At 42.4% G+C, this 23,920-nt stretch overlaps 1 protein-coding gene across 7 annotated transcripts in view; it reads right to left on the minus strand.

Annotated features, from left to right (window-relative positions):
• LOC127409594 (transcription factor HIVEP2-like) overlaps positions 1 to 23,920 on the minus strand; it is a 78,868-nt gene that overhangs the window by 2,668 nt on the left and 52,280 nt on the right. For 6 of the 7 annotated variants that reach the window (XM_051644245.1, XM_051644243.1, XM_051644240.1 and 3 more), the window contains 6 exons: positions 19,362 to 19,509; positions 7,648 to 12,726; positions 2,943 to 3,094; positions 2,291 to 2,466; positions 1,967 to 2,068; positions 659 to 1,587 (listed from right to left, as the gene is read on the minus strand). In XM_051644245.1, coding sequence (XP_051500205.1) covers positions 659 to 1,587; positions 1,967 to 2,068; positions 2,291 to 2,466; positions 2,943 to 3,094; positions 7,648 to 12,447 — 6,159 coding nt within the window. In that variant the 5' untranslated portion in view covers positions 12,448 to 12,726; positions 19,362 to 19,509. Of the gene's footprint in view, positions 1 to 658; positions 1,588 to 1,966; positions 2,069 to 2,290; positions 2,467 to 2,942; positions 3,095 to 7,647; positions 12,727 to 17,715; positions 17,891 to 19,361; positions 19,510 to 23,920 lie in introns of all 7 variants that reach the window. The other variant, XM_051644244.1, reaches the window with a different exon arrangement.

The raw sequence follows: 23,920 nt of genomic DNA on the forward strand, positions 1-23,920 counted from the left end.
CATAGCTATTTGAACTGGAAAAGAATGGGAAATTTAACAAGACCATAAAGAACAAAAACAGTTTCCATTAAAAAGGGCCAGGGTTACTTATTATACCCCATGCTACATGGTAACAAGCCAGGTATCACCAAAATGAATTACTATACCGCAAAAGCACTGTATGGATTCTGCATTTTCCCATTTTCTCCAAGGGGGTTCTTAATCAACTAGTATATAAATAGAAATGTTCACACTATAATATGATGGGCAATAGGAAGCACTTTTATTTAGTTAAGTCCTGTAGGTCCATAGGTCAATCATTGTTAGTTAGGCCCTGTATGAGATAACTGGCTACCACTGCAATTTACTTGTCCAAACATTTACAAATTGTCTTGCAATTGTATACTTTATTATTAGAAATCAAAAGTATGTTAGACTGATATTGCTACTCCTGTTAATATTATTATTTTTCCCTATAACAGCTAGAACTTTTTTATCCCAATGTTGAAAACTCGGCATGCATGTAGAGTCTGTGGCTACATGCATTTTGTGTCATTTTGGTATGGATGGGATGTATGGTTGCCTAGTAACTTGCAGATAAATATGCCATATTTAAATCAGCCCCCCATACCCTGTTTGAGCTATCATGTTTGCTTATAAGGCAAAGATAATAACTTACCATCTCTAATTCTGGATGGCTCTTGGTCTTTTGGCTTAATGATATCATCTCTGCATGTGGACTAGGACTGGGTGCCCATGGGCCGCTTTGGTAAAGAAGACCCCTCCTGGGGGACACAGGTCTGATCATGCCCCTGTGGCGGCTTCTAGGAGAGAGTCTGTCTGAGAGATCTCTTCCTGGGGAAGCTGGCCGTCCTGTCTGGGAGATGGGGGAGAGATGCCCCCTTGGAGAAAGGTCCCTCCTCGGTGACAGATCCCTTCTATAAACATCCCGCCTAGGGGAGATATGCCTAAGGGGAGACGCTTCTCGCCTCGGTGACAAACGACCACGTGGGGAGAGGTCCCTGCGAGGGGACAGGTACCTCCTAGAGGAAGGTGAACATTCTCGAAGAGGGGAGGAATCACAGCCTGGTGAAGACAAACGGGAGGGGGAAAAGTCAAATGAGGATGAGCTGTGTTCTGGAGAAAGAGTCAGGTCTTCATCCATGGAGCTAGGCACATCCAGTCTGTTTTTGTAATCTTCACCCAGAGCCCCTTGAAGTAGTTTCTGGTATTCTGCCATCTGGGCCACCCCAGCTTTCTCACTGGGTGCCATGAGTTGGGTAATCTGAATACTGGGCAGACTAGTGAAATAAGTGAAAAGAGGCTGCTTAGAGGCAGGGCCTAGAGGCTCTGGGATGGATTCCTGTGAAGCAGCCACTGCAGTGATGGAGAGTGACGGGATGGCACATGGTTGTGGACTTGTGCTTCGAGACCGTGTCTTGGGTGTTGAATCACCGTCATACTCGTCATCATCATCCTCATCTTCATCAACTTCATCACCATCCTCCTCAGCTCCCTCTGAGTCATCAGCATCAGAGAATTGGTGCTCTGCCATTATCTCTGACATGCTAATCTTCTCCGATGCTCTTTGGAACTCCTCAGTGGTGTCTGCAGAAAATAAGAACAATAGCACATTTTCTTAACTGGCTTTGCAGATAGGCTTATTTAAGTTGCTTTAAGGTCTTGATAGCAAATTGGACTGATGGCCCTTTACTCCTTTAAACAAAAATATATACATTTCAGTTGGCCCAGAATAGTTAGCGTTTTTTTTTTTTTTTTTTTACCTCTCTCTGCTAATAAATGTGATCAAAATGGTAAAATCTTTATTGTGGGGTTTTATTTGGTTAGTTTATGTAAAATTGACAGTAGCAGGACTGTTGTTTTTAATTAGGCTAATAGTCCTGTGCTAGTACTACTTCCAGATGCCAACATAAATTTCAATATATTGGCTCCTCTAAACAAAATGTACCCAGAATCTAAATCATACCTGGTTCTTCTGCCTCAGCCTCATCCACAGATGTCACTGACACTCCGAGCTCTAAGCACTTTTTCATGTGAGCTTTTGACTTCATGTGTTTGGTAAGGTTTCCTGAAAACATTAAAAGTGTTTGACCTCTTGCATTGGTGTGGGAAACATGATGTCTAACCCTCAATTTATCCAAAATACTTAGAGATATTCCATTGTTCAATGTGATACAGACAAACAAAAATTCTACTAATCATGTTTTTATTCAAGCTATCAAATGTTTTTCAATATGTTATGTGGACACCTGCATGTGTGTGGTTATTGGAAACAGAAAAGAAACCCTACCTTTTGTTTTAAAAGCAAAGTTGCAGAACTTGCAGACATATGGCCTGACATCTGTGTGTGTGCGAATATGTTTCTTTAGCATGCTTGGCTTTTTACAGCGGATCCCACATTCCTCACAGATGTACTTTCCCCGGCCTCGGCCACGCACATAAACATAGTCCTCATTGGATTTGTACCTGACATGAAAACAAGGTAAGACTTAACATTATTGGAGGGTATCAAGTATATCAGTGAATGTTGATTAAAATGAATGTCAAAAAGCTCACATTATATATTTGGAAGGTATGATTCTTTTATAGAGGCATGTTTCCTAGCTCAGATGTTTTGAAAATATCATATACTGTGTGTAGCACTCAAGTTATACAAACTGGGTAAAATAAAGTCTATAATATGACACAAGAACGCAAAACAACTGTAGTATTTGGAATAGGATAACGTTTTCTAATCAATATTTCATTTAATCATACACATTCTAACTGCTTGAGGAAAATACATTAAGGCATCATTACATGAAATTGTATGTTGATAGATGTTGATTTCTTTAGCTCCCAATATTTGTTTCCCAGTAGTATTAAAATTCAAAAGAGGGAGCCCATCATATAAAAAAAGCATTCAGTTAGATGTTCAAAAATAAGCAAAAATCTTCACATACCCTCCTTCAAATATTTTGATGCGAGTGGGTTCAGCCTGCTTTGAAGAAGCTTCTTTCTCTCCACGGTCCTCTTTTCCCCTTTCTCTCGAGTTGATTCCCTTGATTTTCTTCCCAAACTTTCCAACATCCAACTGTATAAGCTCTGGCTTTAACTGGAAATTTAAATATATATTATGAACCTTCAAAATGTGAGCACAAAACATACTGTAAGATAAACAAGATGGTCTTGTCACTGTCAGTCATTTTAAACCTCAATGTGATCATTTAAAAAAAAGTACCTGTAGCTTTTATGTTTTGACAAGATAAAAAAAAAAAACTATGATGGTCTGTTTTCCAATATGTTTGTTTGTTTTTTACATGTAAAAGAATAAATAAGTCTAATAAAGACATTTTCAGAGTGCATACCTTCCTTTATTTTTGTGAAACAGGGAATGGGAAAATCTGTGGAAATGTATACCTGTTCCCTATCTGTCACTCATTCGACGTTGTGTCGATGTAGTGACACTAGGGGTCACTCTTGGGAGCCTCAAACACCTCTGCTTTTTTGAAAAAAGGCCAATGAGAATTGGCGAGTGGAATTTGCATGCCACTCCCCCGGACATACGGGTATAAAAGGAGCTGGTATGCAACCACTCATTCAGATTTTCTCTTCGGAGCCAAGCGGTTCTACTCATTGAAGCTGAATTCATCCACGAAGTTCATTCACCTCATCTGCAGAATTCTACAGCGCATTTCAGCGGCTTCTCCTCCTCTGCACCCGTGGAGTGCAGAGAACGCCCCTGGGCGCTTCGGCAGAAATAACTAAAAGAGTATATTCTAAAAAGAGTATATTTTCTTTCTAAAAGTGCGGCACACACGGAATGTCTTTTTAAAGATGCCTTTCCGTTTGTGTGTTATTCCTGGTTGCGGTCGTTATCTCTCCGCTTCTGACGGCCACGATCGCTGTCTTACGTGTCTGGGCGCTGCCCACGTGGAGACATCATTCATGGATGGGTCTTGTCCTCATTGCGAGAATATGACCATGGTGTTGTTGCAGTCGCGGCTTTCATTCGTAAGAAAGCAAGCCACCCCAGCGGCTCTCTGCCTCGGCCCTTCTACCTATGGGTATGAGGCCGTGCCGGTTAGCACTGGGGGCGATTTGGGGACCTCAATGGGACCACCTCTGCTGGGTATCCCCCCACGGACCTCCCATTCCCCAGCACGCTCGCTTTCCCCGGTCGGGCGCTCGGACGAGATCGCCAGCTCGTCTCAGGGCGAATTTGACCTTTCGTTCTGAGCCTGGGAAGAAGACGAGTTATCGAGCGCAACATCGGAGAGCGGGCTCGTCCAATCGGACACAGAGGCTTCGACTGGGCTTCCTCCTTCGGGAATGGTCGCCCAGTCCCAGGCCGCCGCGGATATAACAGACATGCTTTCCCGGGGCAGCCGCGGGCGTCGGGCTAGAGTGGAACCCTCCACTCTCCCTTGAACCCTCACGGATCAACGTGGGGGCTCAGGCCCCCACCCCCGTTCCTTTCTTCCCGGAAATGCATGAGGAGCTGACAAGATCGTGGGAGGCATCTTTTACTGCCCGGTCCCGGTCTTTCAGCTCCCTTGCTCTCGCTACCCTCGGAGGCGGAGCAGCCAGGGGGTATTCGGTGATCCCCCAGGTGGATAAGTCGCTCGCGGTGCACTTGTTCCCACAGAGCGCCGCCACCTGGTGCGGGTGCCTGAAACTCCCGTCCAAGGCCTGTAAGTTTACATCGTCCCTGACAGCTAAGGCCTACGGTGCAACTGGACAAGCCACCTCCACCCTGCACACCATGGCTCTCCTGCAAGTACACCAAGGCGCTAAAAGAACTACACAAGGGTAGTTCTGACCCGGGATTGATGCAGGAACTGCGCTCTGCGACCGACCTCGCTCTCTGGGTGACGAAGGTCATGGCGCGGTCTCTCGGGCAGGCGATGTCCACCCTGGTGGTCCAGGAGTGCCACCTTTGGCTCAACTTGGTTGAGATGCGAGAGGCTGACAAGGCACGGTTCCTTGACGCCCCCATCTCCCAGGTTGGCCTATTCGGCAACACGGTCTAGGACTTTGCCCAGCAGTTCTCGGCGGTGAAGCAGCAGACGGAGGCCATACTGCACATCCTGCCCCGGCGCAGCTCAAAACCCCGCACCCCGTCTGCTCGTCGCCAAGGGCATCCTCCTTCAACTACAACACCGGCTCCGCCAAAGCCCGCCCCCATGGCCCGGCCCCGGCGTGGAGCCCAGCGCAGGAAGCAGACGCCACCCGTCTCACGGCCGGCCGCCAAGAACCCGAGGAAGGCTTCGAAGTGCCCCTGAGACGGGCGACCCAGGGGCAAGGAGACCCGCTTCTCTGGAGCTGGTGAGCAGACCACCCTGAAGTTGTATGTAGCCGCCATTTTCGCTCATCACGATGCAGTAGATGGTAAGTATTTGGGGAAGCACGACTTGATCATCAGGTTCCTGAGAGGCGCTAGGAGGTTGAATCCCTCCAGACCGCACCTCGTCCCCTCGTGGGACCTCTCTGTAGTCCTTCGGGGTCTACAGGGAGGTCCCTTTGAGCCCTTGGAGTCAGCTGAGCTTAAGGCACTCTCTTTGAAGACTGCCCTCCTGACTGCGCTCACTTCCATCAAAAGGCTAGGGGAACTGCAGGCGTTCTCTGTCAGCGAATCGTGCCTGGAGTTCGGTCCAGGTTACTCTCACGTGATCCTGAGACCCCGACTGGGCTATGTGCCCAAGGTTCCCACGACCCCTTTTAGGGATTAGGTGGTGAACCTGCAAGTGCTGCCCCAGGAGGAGGCAGACCCAGCCTTGGCGTTGCTGTGTCCGGTGCGAGCTTTACGCATCTATTTGGATCGCACGCAGAGCCTTAGAAGCTCCGAGCAGCTCTTTGTTTGCTTTGGTGGACAGCGGAAAGGAAGCGCTGTCTCCAAACAGAGGATTGCCCACTGGGTCATTGACACAATCGCCATGGCATATCAGGCTCAGGAAGTGCCATCCCCTGCGGGGTTACGAGTCCACTCCACCAGGAGTGTGGCAGCCTGGCCAGTGGCGCCTCTTTGGCAGACATCTGCAGAGCAGCGGGCTGGGCAACACCCAACAACTCTGCGAGGTTCTACAATCTCAGGGTTGAGCCGGTCTCATCCCGTGTATTGGCAGGCACGAACAGGTAAGTTCCGGGACAAACTGGCCGGGTGTACCGCTTGTGCATAGTGCCTTTGCCCTTCCTTGAGGTGAATACGTGCGCTCTTGACTCCCAGTCGTGTTCATAGATTGTGATCCCTGGATGAGTTTCCTCCTTTGCCCTCTGGCAGTTGAGTTTGCAGAGAAACTCGCTGACCGGCCCAGTACATGCGCTAATGAGCCCCTGTACTGAGGTAGTTGCTCCACATGTGCTGGTTCCCCGAAGGCGACCCCATGTGATATCTTCCGCAAAACTGTTTCCCTGACGGCAAACTGCGTCTTCCTTGGGCAGAGGCCCCTCTGCCCCCGTCACCATGCTCTGAAGAAACTTCTCCCCCTTCGCGTAGGACCTACCATGGGACCTCTCCACATGACATACTTCCGACAAGACTCGGTAAGTCCATGTGACATATTCCACTCAGAATACCCCCCCCCCCCTTTTGGGTGGGGTGTGGTCTCTGCAGTGTCTTCCCCTTGGGAGGGACACCCCCTGACACAGACACTTATGGCTCCCAGTCAGCTAACAAATTCCACTCTTTTTGGGGAGAAAAGAGAGGGAAAAGAGGTCTCGTCTGGGCTAGCCTGTCTCTATAGTTGGGCAGCCGACTTGTTCCTAATGGACCATTCGACCCTCATAAGAGTGTTGGGGGAGGTTATGTGACGGCCTGGTGCGCTGGCTACGAGGCACACAGCAGTCTGCCCATCACACACCGCCAGTTCACGTAACACAGTTCAGCTAGTTGTGGCATTTTTATATAGGGACCCCTAGTGTCATTACATCGACACAACGTCGAGTGAGTGACAGATAGGGAACATCCTGGTTACTTTCGTAACCTCCGTTCCCTGATGGAGGGAATGAGACATTGTGTCCCTCTTGCCACAATGCTGAACTACCCGCTGAAAATGGCCGGGACCTGGTCTCGGCTCCTCAGCACAAAATCTGAATGAGCGGTTGCATACCAGCTCCTTTTATACCCGTATGTCCGGGGAAGTGGCATGCAAATTCCACTTGCCAATTTTCATTGGCCTTTTTTAAAAAAAAGCAGAGGTGTTTGGGGCTCCCAAGAGTGACCCCTAGTGTCACTACATTGACACAACGTCTCATTACCTCCATCAGGGAACGGAGGTTACGAAAGTAACCAGGACGATATCTCTGCTGAAATATTATATCTGATATCTCTGCAATTATTTTTTAAACTCAAAAACAGTTTTTAAAATTAGTCTGTGATAGTTAAATATATTTGAATCTGAGTTTGGGATGGGCTGAACTAACAAGACAAAGATGGGTGAGTTCAGTATAATGTATAGTGTATTAATGTGCAAGTTTTCAAGTTGCATAATCTTTTGTGCAATATTTTCTATATCATCTAAAATTATTATACAATTTGCAGATGTCCTGTATTGATTGTAATAATATACAGCAAGTTGCTGTAATGGAATGTATTTGGTTATTTGTGTTAATATTTTATTTTAAATGTAAGTTCATAAACTATTCTTATATATTTTTAAGAGTTACTACCTGCTCAAAATTCTGTTTCCACCGCAGGGACGAAACAAGTTTTCCAGTGCCAGGTTGATGCATAGCAGCCATTGTATATGTCTCTGTATTTTTCCTCTGTTTGGAGCGAAGAAGTGCTAGGGTGGCCTTGGTGCTGAGGTTGAGTGGGTTGGGGTTATAAGAGCTGACACACCAAGAACCATACACAGAGGTTAAGGGAGTTGTCTGTGCATAATTTGGCTTGGTATAATTTAGGAAGCACCAGCTGACACTGGTTGGCGTGCGGAGACTTGGGAATTGAAAAAATTGATGGACATCTGCCAGATCAGTGAGCAGAAGAGTGCTACCCAAAACTCCACCACCCTGATTGGCAGCAGGTTGTACTAACATGTTTACCGGGAATTTATCACCCATAGTCTGCTTGGATTCTTCTTGCGTGTCACTTGAGATTACTGACTGTGGGCTTAAGCTTGCCTCTGGGGTGGACTCATCTACATCAAGCTCTTCTGGGGAATCTGCTCTATTAGCCACATTTGTAATTATTTGCAAAGGTGGGATGAAGCTGTATTTTGGTGGTACATCAGGTAAACGAGAGGTATACCCAAGGAATTTAGAGGATAAACAATCAGTGGGTGGAGATGAGGACATCCTCTCTTGTTCATCTATTGAGTCATCTCTCTTTGAAAATTCATGTTTGGGGGACTTACCATCATCTTTTGGTGCATTGGAATTGCTCAGCTCAACTGCACTAAGCTCTTTCACTATCTGACCATACATCTTTTCTTCCTTGACCCGTTTCTGTTGTTTGGTTTCAATAAAGAGCTCAAGACTGCTGGCTGGTGACAACATTCTCTTACCTCCCCCAATATTAGAGGAAGTATCTGTAGTAGAGATAGTTCCTGATTTCAAAGACAGAGGGATTCCTGTATTAAGGGTCCCAGGTATATATTCAGGAACTTTCCATAGTGGAAAATGTAAGGACCCTTCTGAATGTCCTAAGATTTTGGATAAATTAATCCCTACTTGGTGCTTTGATGCAGTGCCTGTTTGTGAAGCAGTAGAAGCATTGTCCGTGCCTATAACTCTGATAGACGTTGAACTTTGAGCATGAGTAACAAGGATTTGTGAAACACTTGTATACATAACACTACCATAAGATGGGACATTTGTCTGGATCCTGACTGGGACCAACATTCCAGGGAGTGATGGCTGTGAACCTGCATTTTGAGTAGCAAAGATAGGTTGAACTTGTTGTAAGAAGTTTGTAGTAAGCACTTTGGATGACAAGACCCCAAGTTGCTGTGGGGAGGCTCTTGAGGGATATGGATATTTATGACTTGCCCCATCGGTTTTTGAGTCTGTTTGCACCTGTATCTGAAAAGGAGGTTGATGTGGTTTCTGTAGCATGGGCTGTAGGTTTGTCTGTTTGATATGTAGTTTCTGTAATTGATGTGTCTGGAAAGCCAGGTGGTGCTTGTGTCTTTGTGCTGATTCAGGATGCCAAAGCGTAGGCTGAAATGGTAAGAAGGTTGAGGATGTCAGGTTGCTCTGAAGTGAAGAGTGCTGAATTATGTCCTGGCTCATGTGCTCATGCATTGAATGTTCACTATCAGATGAAAGCTGAGCAGGCAAACGAGGAGAATTCTGGAAATGATCTTCTGATAGGCTGTCTTCACTGATGCTCTGTTGCAGCAAGTGATGTGATCCAAGAACTGACTGTGTACCTCTTCTGGGTCTTGATAAGTCACTGGTTACACAATAGGATGTACCAATTAAAGCAGCTTGGGAAATGTGGTCAGAATGCTCTTGTTTGATATTTAACTCTGAGTTTGGCTCTTGAACCACAACTTCAGGATATACACTGAGGGATGCCTGTCTAACAAGGTAACCCCGTCTACGCTCCTTCATAGCTGAAGCACTTGCATATACTTCTCCTTGTCTTGAACCAGTTGAAAGACTTCCATAATCAAATGATTTACTACGGATTTCTGGTACTTCAGTGGGCAAAGCACAGGGTGCCTGCTCTGATGAAGAGCGTCTCATCTCTCTTTGATGATGGCCTGGTATAGACAGAGAATGGCCACTGCCAGGAACAGTTAAGAACTCAGACTGCTTAACAAAGTCATCTTGCTTAGTTGGGGACACAGATTTTATGCTTTCCTCTCTGTCAAATGACATTGAGAAACTTGAGCTATGAGATAAGTTACTTTCTTGACTAGGGCTTCTTGAAAGGCTAGTGCAAGTGGACTCAAAGCTTGACTCCCCAGAAGAGTGCTCCATATCTGCAAGACGCAGGCGTTTCTTCTTTGGGGGCAGCTTCTCTGCAGGAAGCTGGGACAATGTTTCACTCCTTTGTGGCCACTGAAATTCCTCAATATGCTTCTCTGGTTCTTTCACTTGTACCTTAGGTTCTTTTTCTGGTTTATCAGGTTCTTCTGTAACTCTAATTTCAGGCACTTGAATGTTGGGTTGTCGTACAAGTTTGTGGGGCATATGATACAATAGGTTAGAAGAGAAAGATCCATGTTCATTGCCTCCCTGCTGCTGATGTTCCATGCTGCTTTCTGATCTATGATGAGAATCAGAGCTCTGCACATCATCTATGTTTTCTGTGTCTGATTGCTCAGAAAGATGACCAGTAGGCTTATCTGGCTGATAAAATGGATGCTCAATTGATTCAGTCTTCTCAAATGAGTTTGGTCTGCTTAGCGAATTTGTATGTTGAATCACAGATATTACATTAACAGCAGTCTTTGTATCTGAATCTTGAACCAGTACCACGTCTTCTGGAGTCATACATTGGCCTCTGTCAAAACTGTCTGATGGGCTATGTGCTTTAAACATAGATCCCTTACTAGTAGGAGCAGCCCTTGTAGAATCTTGACTTCCTTGTCTTAGTTCATAATCCCCCGCCATTTCAACAGAACCACTTCGACTACCATCATCTTGTCCAAGGCAATCTTCCTCTTCACCAACACTTTTTTTCAGCCGCCGTTTTCTTGTGGCAAACTCTTTTGTACCACATTTGAATTCCGGCATCACGGGACCTCTCTCCCCCATTTTTAAATTTGAGTTTGGACCTGTGATCTTCCCATAGTTCTCTGATTCTCCATGCCCTTCTTGGGCAGAGTGTTCAAAAGCACCCTGTCTCTGCAACCTCTTCAGACCAGCAGCTCCTGTGTAAAAGACATCATCTTGGGTCATCATCTCATCAAATGAGTGACTCCCTCTTAGACTTGGTGGGACATTGAGATTGGTAGGGGAAGGTGTTGGCATTGAGTTGCTCCTAATAAGTGGCCCAGAATCAGAGGGTGCTTCCAGAAGACCTGCATTAGTTTGGCAAGAGCTAGTGTGATACTGCTTTGGGTCACAGCCAGCAACTAATTTTGATTCTGCACAATCACTTTGATAAAATACACGACCCTCTGAAATCTTTCCCATAGCTAACTCCTGCATGGCACTAGATTTGTTGATATTTATATTAGTGTCGTGATTGGCAATAGTTGCCATCTTAACTGTGACTGATTGTCTATTTCTGGAGTTAGTTCTGTGGTACCAAGTTCTTCCAAACATTATCTCTTCATATGATTTTGCATTGGTGTTGGGTGGACTGATCTGCTGTTCAGCACTCTCTGAGCGGGAAAAATAACCAGAATCCGTGCTACCTTTGCTGTGGGGGCTCAAGAGATTTTGAGACTGCTCTGAGTCTTGGTCTTTTTTCTCAGTGAGTCTTAAGGCAAGTCTCTGTTTAACTGTATGAGACTCATCTCCTCTGGTTATCTGTCCACCAATAAGTGAGCCTTTAATTTCTGTGAACTGGGGACACTCTGTGGTTGTTGATGGTATCCCTTGTTTCGGAACAATTAAGATAGGCACTTTCATAGAAGCCACAGATAGTTCCTCTGCTGGATCTGCATATGCTGGTCCCCTTTCCATTGGTCTCTTTTCAGACTCAAATGATATTTGTGGGCTATGTCTTTCAGGGAACATTGCACCTTCTGCAGTTTCTTCATCAGTGTCAGTGCTTTGTTCACCGTCAGAGTGTGCCTCTGCTTCTCCAATTGAAGATGCTTGATCAGTGTCTGTGCGAGTTGCTAGCTCAGAAAATGGAACAAGTCCTGCTTTGATAGCATGGGCATGAGATTTTCTATGTTTATACAAATTGCTCTTGGTTTTGAATGAAAAGCCACAGGGAACACAGGGATAGGGACGCTCCCCTGTGTGGGACCGTATGTGTTTTTTAAGCACACTGGGTTTAGCACATGCCCTGCCACAGTAGTGACATATGTACTTTCCTGGCTTCTTGGGTTTTTGTTCCTTCTTATGACTTTCATCTGGCTGCTCAGGTCCAGATTGGGAAAACTGTCCAAAAGCAGCAGGAGACTTCTGACGTGGAAAGACTCCGTGTGAGCGGGACTGTACAGGAAACATATCATCTGGTGGTAGAGACTGTAGTTGACCAGAGAAAGACCAGGTATGGCTCTCTAGACCAGGTTGTGGCTTTAAACCACCTAGGAAAGGCTCCTGTGGGTATGAATGTGGCAACTGGTAAGAGTAAGGCAGAGTGTAGACCTGTTGAAACTGACTTTCTTGTGATGACTGTGGAGATGACAGTAGCTTTCCAGAGCTAAACTTCTGAGTTGAACTAGCCCCACTTGTATGACTTTGCTCACGATGTGAGTGTCTTTTAACATCGGGATCTGCAAAAGTACTTCTTTTTGTTCCAGCAGAGGGCTCAGAGACCCATTTTCTTTGTAAGAGGTTCTTTTCTCTTTGCTCCTTGGTGCATTTTTGGCCAACTGTTGTTTCATGTGGCTCCATTTTTTTCTTAGTACTTCAATGGGGTTTCTCAAGATGGTATTTGCTAAAATGCAGTCATGCAAGCTGTTATGCCAGATGAGTTACTAAAGTGACTACTAAACAAAAGGTCCTTTTACTTCCATTTTTAAGTGTGAAATATGTGAAATATGTCCTTAGACAATCAGGCCAATACCCTTCCATCACTCATCATTTTAGCATATTACAGTCCATTCACTGTTTTTTTTTTTTTCATCCAATCTTGTTCCTTTTCTGTTTAACGTTCTCTCGATTCTTCAGTGTCTATAAGGGAGAAAAAAATAACAATATATTTGTTACAGTTTGAACATTTATTTTCAAACAAAGATTACGGTTCCATATTTACTGAAGAAAAATACTAACACTCACTACTTTTAGAAAGATGATGTCTTAAAACACTGGGGGGAAAATACACAGCTGGCTAAAAAGTATGACATTTGATCATGTGACTTTGTTGCTCATTATACCTCAACTACAGGTATATTGCTTTTCTATCCTATTTCTTTCATTTTATATCTAGGCAGCTGCACATATATACCAGCTGTGTGCTTCTCACCTAGCAAGTGTGTTAAGACTTTTCAATGAACTGATGCAGAGGAGCTACCACCTCCCTCTGCTCATGAGTCATCATTAACAACCTTGCCCACTAATTTCCTAAAAAGACACAAACATATAAAAAATAGCCCACGGAATGCAAATGACATTCAACATAGTGTGTGTGTGTTTAAAGGCCAAAAGCATTTTCTTTCTTAGGATTTTTAAGGATTTTTGTAAGATTAACACTGTGAACAAGGACAAATGTGGGAGAATTATAGACTAAAATACATCCTTAAGGTACAGAATGTACTCAAAGCAATAAATAGAGAATGGATGTGTTTGTAAAGGGAAGATGTGGAACATGTACTGTATATCTTAATCTCAGACTTGTTCTGATTGCAACAGACAGCACTGCCTGAGTATGAGTGAGGAAACTGTGTGACGCTGGTGTCTGAAGGCGATGCGAGCACTAAAAATAGCAGGCCAGAAAAACCACTGGTATTTATAGCACTTGAAACATTAACTTTTGGTTTGTTTTGTTTTCATATTCTTCCATGCCTGACTCAAGAAAGTATGTGTTCACAAATCAAGACAAACCATGAATTTAACTCCCAAGTGGCGATTTTGAATGTATAGCAGTTTTGTCTGGCAAAGTTTCCTACAGCAACAAGCACAACAACATTTCTGCCCAATTATGTAAGTTACTGAGGCCTTTAGGATGTAAAGGCACAGTAAGATTTCTTTAAAAACCTGACAATGTACAGTTTCAGGGTACTTTATAAATAAAGAAGCTGTATTTACAATCATGGTACAATGCACTGTCTCGTCTTGATGAGACAGCAGGGCTGGATGGCATAACAGTAGATAGCTTGCAACAGTAAAAATGTGTCAGCTGGTAGGACTACTTTACGTTATTTATGCACGTCTCATAACCGAGAGTGATGTGCCAAGTTTTAATATGCCAATGATACAAAATGTGTCAAATTTTGCTCATGGTTTTTCCTGTTTTCCCCATGTTTCATGAGATTATTATTTTTGTAAAAGGTTTATAGTTGAGAGATATCTACTGAATAAATTGCATAATCTATTTTTAAATAAGGTTCAAAATACATTTAAGAGGCAAAAAGGATAAGACAATGTGCTTAAAATTTGACAGTACATGTGTAGAACACACACACACTATCAAGAGGATGAGAGCAGTCATCATAAGGAGAGCAGTGCCTCCGTTCACAGTAAATCCATCAGAATTTTGAATTAAATGACAAATTACATAAACCAAAAAATCTGACATGGAATGCCTCTACTCACTGGCATTGTTTTCCCGTGAACCAACAGTATTTACTGTTCTTTTACATGCACACATAAACACATAGCTAAAAACATTTTTTCATCCACCCTACTGTATGTGGTACTTGCTAGATGGTTATAAAAAAATTGTTTATGCCAAAAAATTATTATGGTCCTTGGATGGTTGAGATTATTACACTGCTGTCTGCTGTCCCACTCATCTCCCTGCCCCATTTCACCATACCAAGTGTGGGAGGTTCTTAGCCTGGGGCCACAGCAAGCCCTCCACACTGATGCACAGTAACGCTTTAATAAAGAACATTGAAACCTTTATGAGGGCATTTGCTTATGAATAAAAATACACCACATAATCTAATGCAAGGATTTTGCATTTTACAGTTCTGCTGTCAGATTCCAGGGAGAGGATTAGCAGCTGTCTTCTCAGACTCTGTTTGTCAATGAATGCTGCATGGTGTGGCAGTCCTAAAAGGATTTGGAGAGACATTATGTCACATTCTAAGCCATTTGGATATCATTTTCACTTGATAGGATACTCCCTTTTTATGTGCTATCAAATTTAAAGCCATTATGCAGTGGAAATGCCTAATCTCCTCAAAGTTCACTGTAGGACACTGCAAGACTGCAAATAAATATTAAAATGAATAAATAAGCAGAGAATAAAATAGAAGCAGACATGGAAAAAAATATTTTGCCAAAGTATGTTCTTGAAATATTCCTAGTCATGCTCTTTAACACTGATAATCAGCTGCCTGGCTGTTTAACTCCTGCCAATGTTAACAGAGTAATAGCAATAAACAAATAGGGCAATTCAGTCAGGTTTTTCCATTTCCAGCTCCCCAAATTTTAAAGGGACAGTTTTGCAATGCAAAGCCACTTACAGTGTGAGCTGTAGGTTAAAGCACTTAAAGATCTGTTGTTTCAATACTGTAAATGGCTCAAGAAGAATTTGAAGATATATATGTGGCTTCGTGGTTTGCATACTTAAGCTAATGGACACTTTGGATGCAGACAGTGTTACTAGATCATATACTGCACTGAGGTGCACTTGGGCACACCGGGCGGCATGTTCCAGAGATTGGGTTGCACCTATTGTCTGCTCCACTGTGACATCACAGTCATGATGCTGGGGAGGTACGCAAGCCAGATCTCATTTCTCGAGTCCAAGTGGCACAATTTTTTATCCCTTGTAGGACAGACACTGAATAATTCAACATGGTGCTAATTGTTTTCATACAGTGGTTATAGAGGTTAGAGTGACAAATTCCTATCGCTAAAACAATCATGGTCAGTCCCTCAACTATATTTTGGCCCATCTCTGCCTTATTTGTATTTGCATTGTTGATATGCATCTACATTTTTCTTACACCTTGCTTGTTTGTCTCAAGAGGAGATTTACTGCCATTAGGGATTTTCAAGTGTGCACAAATACCATTATTCTTGTAAAGTAGGAGAGGTTGCAAAGTTGATTTTCCACGATCCTTGTTCCAGCTATCCCAACTCATTAGTGATGGAGGCAACTTTTACCACTCCAACTGGCTTTATCATCTGGCGCAGAGCAGATGAAAAAGTCTGAAAATAGACTGAGGTAAGGATACCAATATAAAGTCTTGTGCTTTGAAGGAACTGGCACATGTCCTTTCAGAGTAATTATTTACACAACCACGACAGTATGAGGGAATGTTCTCAATAGCTGCTCTTCCATTTAACTTCCAAACTAACTGAAAAAAGGCATTGTCCGCTCTGTCTAAGAAAGGAAATTTCTGAAACAATCCTGAATTATGGTCCGATAAATCTAACCTCATATTACCTTTCCCTTTACTCGCTCAGAACTTTTGTCTTTTGTCTGCAGTTTGTCTCAGCTCCCAGCAAGATTCACCTTTTGCTCATCCAGCAACTTTTGTTGTGTGATTTTGGTCTGTGTTAGCAGGACTGGAGGATGTATCACCCAAAATGTGTATGAGTCAGCCCCCTGGAGTGTCATACTGACTCCTCATTAAGACTCCAAAGTTGAATCTTGGGCAGACCACTCATCCAGCTTCACATGCAACCGGGTGAGAGAGGCCAGTTTAGAGACACAGGTCTGCTAAAATCATGTACAGATGGTACAAAGGGGAGTTCTACAAATCTACAATAACAGAATCACAGTGCTTCTATAACCCTTTCTCAATAATAGTTACAAAGCAAGCTGTCAATAGAAATGGGAGTTCATGAAAAGACAGTTGTACTTGCAGTTCAGACAGATCAACCAGTCTTTCAAAGCTATATGGAGGAGAGAGGAAGCCATTACAGCAGAGGAAGTATTTTAAACACTTTGTGCCTGAGCATTTATGTGTGTGCTGGAGAGAGAAAGCATGCGTGGGAAGCATCTACAGCTAATCTCGAGACAGGGTGAGCAGAGTGGGTGACTGTGGGGGTGGAGAAGGCATGAATACCATGCAGGGTTATGGTGTTGATGAATTGCGTTATGAAAGGGGCTTTAGTTACACAACCCAGCCCATCCAACTCTCTGCCTGTGTGGACCGAGAGGGATGGCAGCACTGCTGCAATACGCGCACAGCCGGAAACTAGGTGCATACAACCCTTCAAGACATTTGGTCGAATGCATAATTATTTAGCAGCTGTGATGCCAGCGACTCGCCGAGAGAGTGAATGTACCGGAAAAAATCAAGCATCAACAGTCTCATATTCATGTAAATGATGGGCAATTCTTTCATAAGGAGTATATCAAAGCATAAAGTAGAGGGAGAAATCGCTCGATTGCTTTGATTAGTTTTGAGATATGGCAGCGGAAAGGACACATTATCCATTAGCTTGTTATTATAATCATATCAATGGTGATTATTTAAATAACATTATCTGTCCAGACGGCTGCTCTCTCATAAATTGCTATGCACTAAAATTTGCCTGGGCCTTGACATCAGGCATTAAATAAGACATTAGCCATAGCCTCAGTTTGTTATAATGTTGTGATTTATCTTCATGAATAGTAACAGCAGTTAAGAATGTGGTCAGCTTTCATGTAACCAGTGTATTTACTAATATTAAAAATGCTACTTTATTTGCAAAAATGACAAAACCACCAACCATTTGGAGGGGATTGATAGAGATCCCTGAGAAAGTGTATCACTGTCAAGTAGAGTAACACTTTTCTCTCCTCAAACACTACCTCCTTTCTTTATTTCTGTCTTTCTTTCTTTCTTTCTTTCTCTATGACACTAGAGGCCTACACTGGGACAGTCTTTTTCACATAAGAGAGAATAAACCCCTTTCAACATTAGGTCATGCCTAATTTAATTGGCACTCTGAAAAGCCCAGGCGCAAACCCCCCAGCACAAGATACTGTTACCAATCAAATAAGTGGCCGGATAGGCCACTACATAAAAAGGGTGCAAAGAAGGCAAAATGTACCTCGCTCTGTGACAGAGGTCTGTCCCAGGACTCTAAGGCATTCCAGCAGTCCAATATGGGGGCAGAGCAGAGTAATTACAGTATGGCTCGATAATTGGCAATGGCACAGATGAAAACATGCTCTATGAAAAACCCATTCAAAACAAGAGCTGCATATTTGTGGACTGGTGCAATGCTGGAAAACATAATGGAAGTAAAGGGGGGAAAGATCATCAGCAACATGTATAGATCATTAGATGGATTTATGACACTTTCCTGGAAGTGGTGTTTAAAAAATATGCCCGCCTTGTGGACTGTGGGAGACAACATGTGATTTGACGCTAAATCTTCTTGTAGGTACAATAGTTAAGACTGCTTAGCAAAGTGCCAACAATCCTAGGGGTTTTTTCAGACTCCACAGCTGTATCTGTTTTAATGTACATGTTTCCATTTAGCGTTGGCTTAAACAGAACACTGCCCTATGAAAGGAAAGATGGGGATAAAAAAAGTAAAAACCAGGGCTTCATGTTAGTCTTAATTGTCTATGGAAAGACTGTCATATTTTCCACCGGGTGAGCTTGAAACCATTACAAGCTAGCCTTCATTAAAATTTCCACAACATTTTGCAAAAATATCAGGAAGCAGCTGTGGAGGCACTGATTAATTCTCTTTCTTACTGGTTCCTTGCATACAACATTATGCTTCACTGAAACTATATCTGTGTTTTTTTCCCTTCCTCTCACCTACATTAGAACTTCATGAAGTATGATAAACCATACCTGGACCCTATAGACTAACATGTTAATCCTTCAGCCACATGCAAGTCTACCCACAGCTTGATAAAAACTGGATGCAAGTACATAAAAAAGAGGGTGTTGCACAGGATTGGCCAACACAAGTGGAACAGTATACCTCAAAAGTTCCAAGTATTTCTATTGCCAAATTCTATAAAGAGAAGGTCCAAAACAAGAGAAGACCATCTGGAGGCTTTGGTCATGTGTGGAAGAGTTGAAACATCTGACTCTAGTAACTGTCCAAGGTTAAAAGCTTAAGCACTGGTGGGCAAACATGCATGAGAGGGGAGTCTGCCTGCCACTTCTCTGAGCACTAGGGAAAATAAGCCCTGTCACTGTTCTCAGCTCAAGCTTTGATGCGCTGGGATTTGTGACGTCCACAAATATCATAAAAGTGTGTAACAGATTTAGTGGATGGTGAGAAGTCTCATGGGAACAGACTAAACTTTGCGCTGTTGTACGGAATGAAATCTACCAGCCAAAGATCAAAGTCAGGAATTGTATTTACAGGACTGAAAATTGGAAGTGATCCCAAAAAGACCTTTTTGATTGATAAACTATTAAAGGTACATCAATACATGTGTGATTCCAATTTGCTGTATTAAGGGCCTCTCACATGCTAATCAGGAGTTTTATCAGCTGTGGTAAATCAGATATCATCAGCGATGCACTTTTGTCTTCCTACTGCATCTGCAACCTCAGCACACAACCCTGCCAGATGCACAGCCCACAGAACATGTGTCTACTTCTCCCTAACCTCCCCTTTCCACTTTTTCCACACTAAATACTTGGGTCCTTCATTGGTTCCCAGACATTAATTCGCATCCTGCAATCTTTGCTCTTGTATGGTGTGGTGTGATGTTACATACTCACCGGAAGGTTCTTTGCATGACAAGGTTGGACAGACAGGTTCGGGATCTCAGGGTAAACATCTATGGGAAGTTAGGTTAGGCAGGGAAAGGCTTGGCAGTGGGGCGACCAGAAGGATCCCCTGGCCAGGGTGCTGAGATTATGCAGACCACTGTGGACAGAAAATGAAAGAAAACAAGTTTAATGATAATGTTTAATATGAAACTATACAGTTTAGAGTAGCTTAAGCCTTTTCTTATCTAATAAATGAACTGGAATCAAGCATGTGCTTGAACAATAAGCCCTATGCAATCCTGCACTTTTAATATGAATCCTCTGATGTGTTTATGCACAAATCATGTTGAAATGAAGAGCTTGTCTGTGGGATAATATACAGAAAGTGTTAAGAGGCATGGCAATACAGATTCAAATGTATCAAATTATATAGACTTTTTCCTTCATTTGTATACAAAGAATAAACATCTGAACTAGGGCTGAACTATAAATCAAATCAAAATTGCGATATGACTTGCAATTATCAAAGTGCGAGGGCTGTGATTTAATTAAATTTAAGAAATAGTTCTGTGCTGCGCTCATAATATGGTGCTTTCAGTGGTTTAAGAGCGGTTCTGTGCTTGATTCACATAAATATACCTGGTGCCCTGAGTGACAGATGTGCTCCATGTTCAGTTCTGTGTGCTAATTGGTGCAGAGCACTTTATATTTAAAGAGTTTAGTTTACTGCCAAAATAAAAGCTTCCACCAAAATAAAGGCTTGATGGTATAACTGAACTGCATAGCACTGCCATGAGCAAGTCAAGAAATAATTACAGAAATAACTAGCTATTGAATAATAAAAATAATAATTTGTATTATTATAATTATGTAATAATAATATATTTCTGTAATAATTTCTTAACTAATTATTATTATTCAGTAATATATTAAAATAACATACATTTCAAATTGACAGGGTTTCCAAAAAATTATGATGAAAAGTGGGCTGACCCTTTCTCAAACTGAACAAAAGAAAGGTGCGCATTGGACAGATGGAATGTGAGTATTATGGGTCTGGGGTTCTTCTTATCATATCACAGTTCAAATCGCAATTATACATCTTATATGTATATGACAAATTACAAACATCTTATCAACCATAATAGAACACTGGGCATAATTACAATGATTGCTTATCTGACAGAATGAAATTTCCTTATAAGTAAGATTTGTTCTCTTAAATAACAAATAAAAGACACTAAGATGACAAAAAAGGCCCACAAGATATTAAAATAGCAAAGAACCCAGAATATGACCACAGGGCTCTTCTGTTTGTGTCTAGCCAAGACTGACCCTCAGCCAGCAAACTATGAGAAAGAAACATGCAGTAGTATTGCTATAAAGATTTGATACTAGGACAGAAAAAGAACAATGACCAAATCCAATTTAATACATTTATTAAGCATATTACAGGGCATTTCTTTGAATGTTATGTGACATTTTTTATTTATCTAAAAATAGTCAAATAAATAGTCAAAGCGTTTTGGCACAAAGGCATTTGTCAGGGTTAGAATAAAAAAGTAAAAAAACATACACATTTAAAACAGCTCAAATTACCAAAAAGAAGGCACACTGAGACAACCAATTAATTTGGTTGGAATTCTTGTAGTATACATACAGTATATTATACAGTATAATGTATAATATATATATTGAACCCTTTCTCCTAAAACAACACCCTTTTATTATAAATTGAAAGAATAAAGATAACAGAAGACCCTGTGACAAAGCCAACAACTGTAAGAGGTAACCTTTTAGTGGACCTTGTAGTCTTGCTCTGCCTTTGTAGTGCTATTGAGGCTTGCTCTCCAAAAGCTCATCTACAGAAGTATGCTTCACCATTTTTATGTCTCCTCTCCCTCTTCCTTGAAGTGAATGCAGCCAAGCTGTGCTCTGCAGCCTTGCAATCTAAAGTGAGTCCCAGGGCTGGAGATATTACTAACACCATTATGCTGCTCTGCTGCACTAAGACAAGCTCAACTAACCCAGAAAAACAAGACATTTCTTTGAGGTTGGATCTCAGTTTGCAGTGGAGCTCACTCAGGGTAAACACAGGCAACACTTCCTATCACCCGCGAAAAAATCTTTCACCAGGGCTTACATATATTTCACTGCATCAAAATGGTTGGGTTAGAAATCAAAACATTAGACATTTAAAATGAAGATTACATTTTTTTTTTAATCGAGATGGAATTATAAGGAAGGTTTATTAAGTCTTTATAATAAAACATGTTGATTAAAAATGTATAAATCATCAACCTTCAGACAAGGCATGGAGTGAAGTGTATTTGTTTTGCTCAAATGGGTTTCAGGAATTTGGTGCCAGTAAATCCAAAGCAGACCCCAGAGCATATTATTAAGAGTGAATGAGAAGAAACTGATGCATTTATTGAACTGTGCTGGATGGACACGCTTTGAAACGTGTTTTTTATTGTCATTATATTATCATGATTTCAATTGTCAACCACTCTTTACAAAATATAATACAATTTCTTGAGCCTTTACAAATGATCCTACACTGAGGAGTGACAATTCGTTCAACATTCTTTCAAAAAGCACTCTTTTGTCTCTAAGTATGTGTTAACTGCAGAAGTTCCTTGGTAAGGGGTTTTGAGCAAGTAACTAAAATAGCTGACCTGTTGTGGGTGAACTCCTTGTTGTTCCATGTGCACAAAGAGAAACTATTCTTACCACTAGGATCTCTGTGCTGTGGTGGGGGAAATAATGAGTGCTTAATCCTTAGTATATCTTAAAAATGCATCCAAAATAGACACCCAGCATACATTAGGACTGTTAGCTATATGAACAGGCGATGAATTGGAGATGTACAGGGTAAAAATAACTGCATGTAATTATATTCCTCCACTTTTCCCCCTGAAAATTATAACTTGAAAGGACTTGAGGACATGTGGCACATTTTGTCAAACACTCTTATATTCTATGCACTGTGCCACTCTCCAGTGTCAATTAAAATGTAAAGAGTGACAAGTGAATGCATAGTTTCTCTTTCAATGGTGTAATTCATTTCTAAAAAATATATTTCTGTGGAAAATGTGCAGTATAATGTCATGCCATAAATGGGGTTCCAAGAAATAAGGCAGTTTATTGGTCATGATGCCATAGCACATCCTGCTTAACAACTGAGCAGCAAAGTGTAGGTCTGTGCATTCAGTCTTATTTACATTGACTTGGCATATAGCCAGCGACCACATCCTCTTATCAGTAAATTTGCCAAGTACATGAGCCTTTCTGTTGCCTCACTTCCACAACATTATTCAGGGTGCTAAAAAATTCATGCAGAGTAATACAGGAAAGTTAGCAAGATCATTTGAGGTGGCATAAAGAAGCTAAATGTATCACGAAGGAGGAAGGGCCCTGGGGCTAACCGAGCTGTCATCATTGTGGCTCGCTGCTCATGGTACCAGCCCTGCAACCATGGGAACCAATGAGTACTCTGTCATGTGCACCTGCCTCAGCCTGACACCTTCATTGCACTCACCATGGCCACACTCTCTCATTTCCTCTTTTACTTATTCGCTATTAAATTTCTTTCAGTGTATCAATTTGCATTTTCTTGCACGTCTGACAAATCATGACACCATTCCTTTCAAAAACTGGGTCTTTTTTTTTTACTTGAGGAAGTCGATTAAATGAAGCCCAGCTGGGGACAAATAATAGGGTGAGGAGGAACTGTTACTGCCCAGAATAGATCGCCACAGCACACTATAGCACACAATATCAAATCCTCATCCTCAGTCTGTCATCAGTATGTGGAATATTGACAGCATTTTGGACAAATATACATAATGTGCTAACATTAAAGTGGCACTTGTGATCCTCATAGCATCGTAGGTTCTAACTCCCTGGTGGATGATCACCACTGAGCAACTATTCCTCATCTCGTACTCTCCTCCTCCTCCATAATTAATACCATTCTTTTTAATAAATACTCTTAACACTCACTGGCTTTTGTGTCTCTTTAATAGGACTTGTAGCTCCAGGCATTACATAGAGACAATGCAATTACCTTATATTTAATGGGGCAACTTAAAAATTTATGGAAGGAAACTGGAAAGTACAGTTGACAAATGACACAACCAACAAAGGTGACAGCTCCCTCCTTCTGCTCTGTCTTAAAAAAGAAGCCGGGAAAAAAAGGAAAGGATCCTGTTAAACCATCACATGTCTCCTAGTGCAAACAAACAAGTCAGTAGGCACTGTTGTTCTCCTCCAGCCCCAGCTGCACACAAACCCCCCTTCTATCTTCCTTTCTACCTCCTTCCACCCCTTGATTCCCCTGTCTCTTCGTGTCAGGGCGTTCTAATGGAAAGAGCACCGCTGACAGATGAGTACACTAGTGAGGAATTCAGCGCATAGTTGCGGTCATGACATCAGTCACACGTTTTATTGTTGGGCAGTTAGTGTTCCCCTGACATCAGGGGTCCAGTATCATGTTACCCCTCACAAGAGCCGGGAAATCGGGCTAAGTGGATTTCCTGATGACACTTCTGCTCACATTAGCTCCA

Source organism: Myxocyprinus asiaticus, chromosome 19 (genome assembly GCF_019703515.2).
Source record: "Myxocyprinus asiaticus isolate MX2 ecotype Aquarium Trade chromosome 19, UBuf_Myxa_2, whole genome shotgun sequence".
Classification (NCBI taxonomy): Eukaryota; Metazoa; Chordata; class Actinopteri; order Cypriniformes; family Catostomidae; genus Myxocyprinus; species Myxocyprinus asiaticus.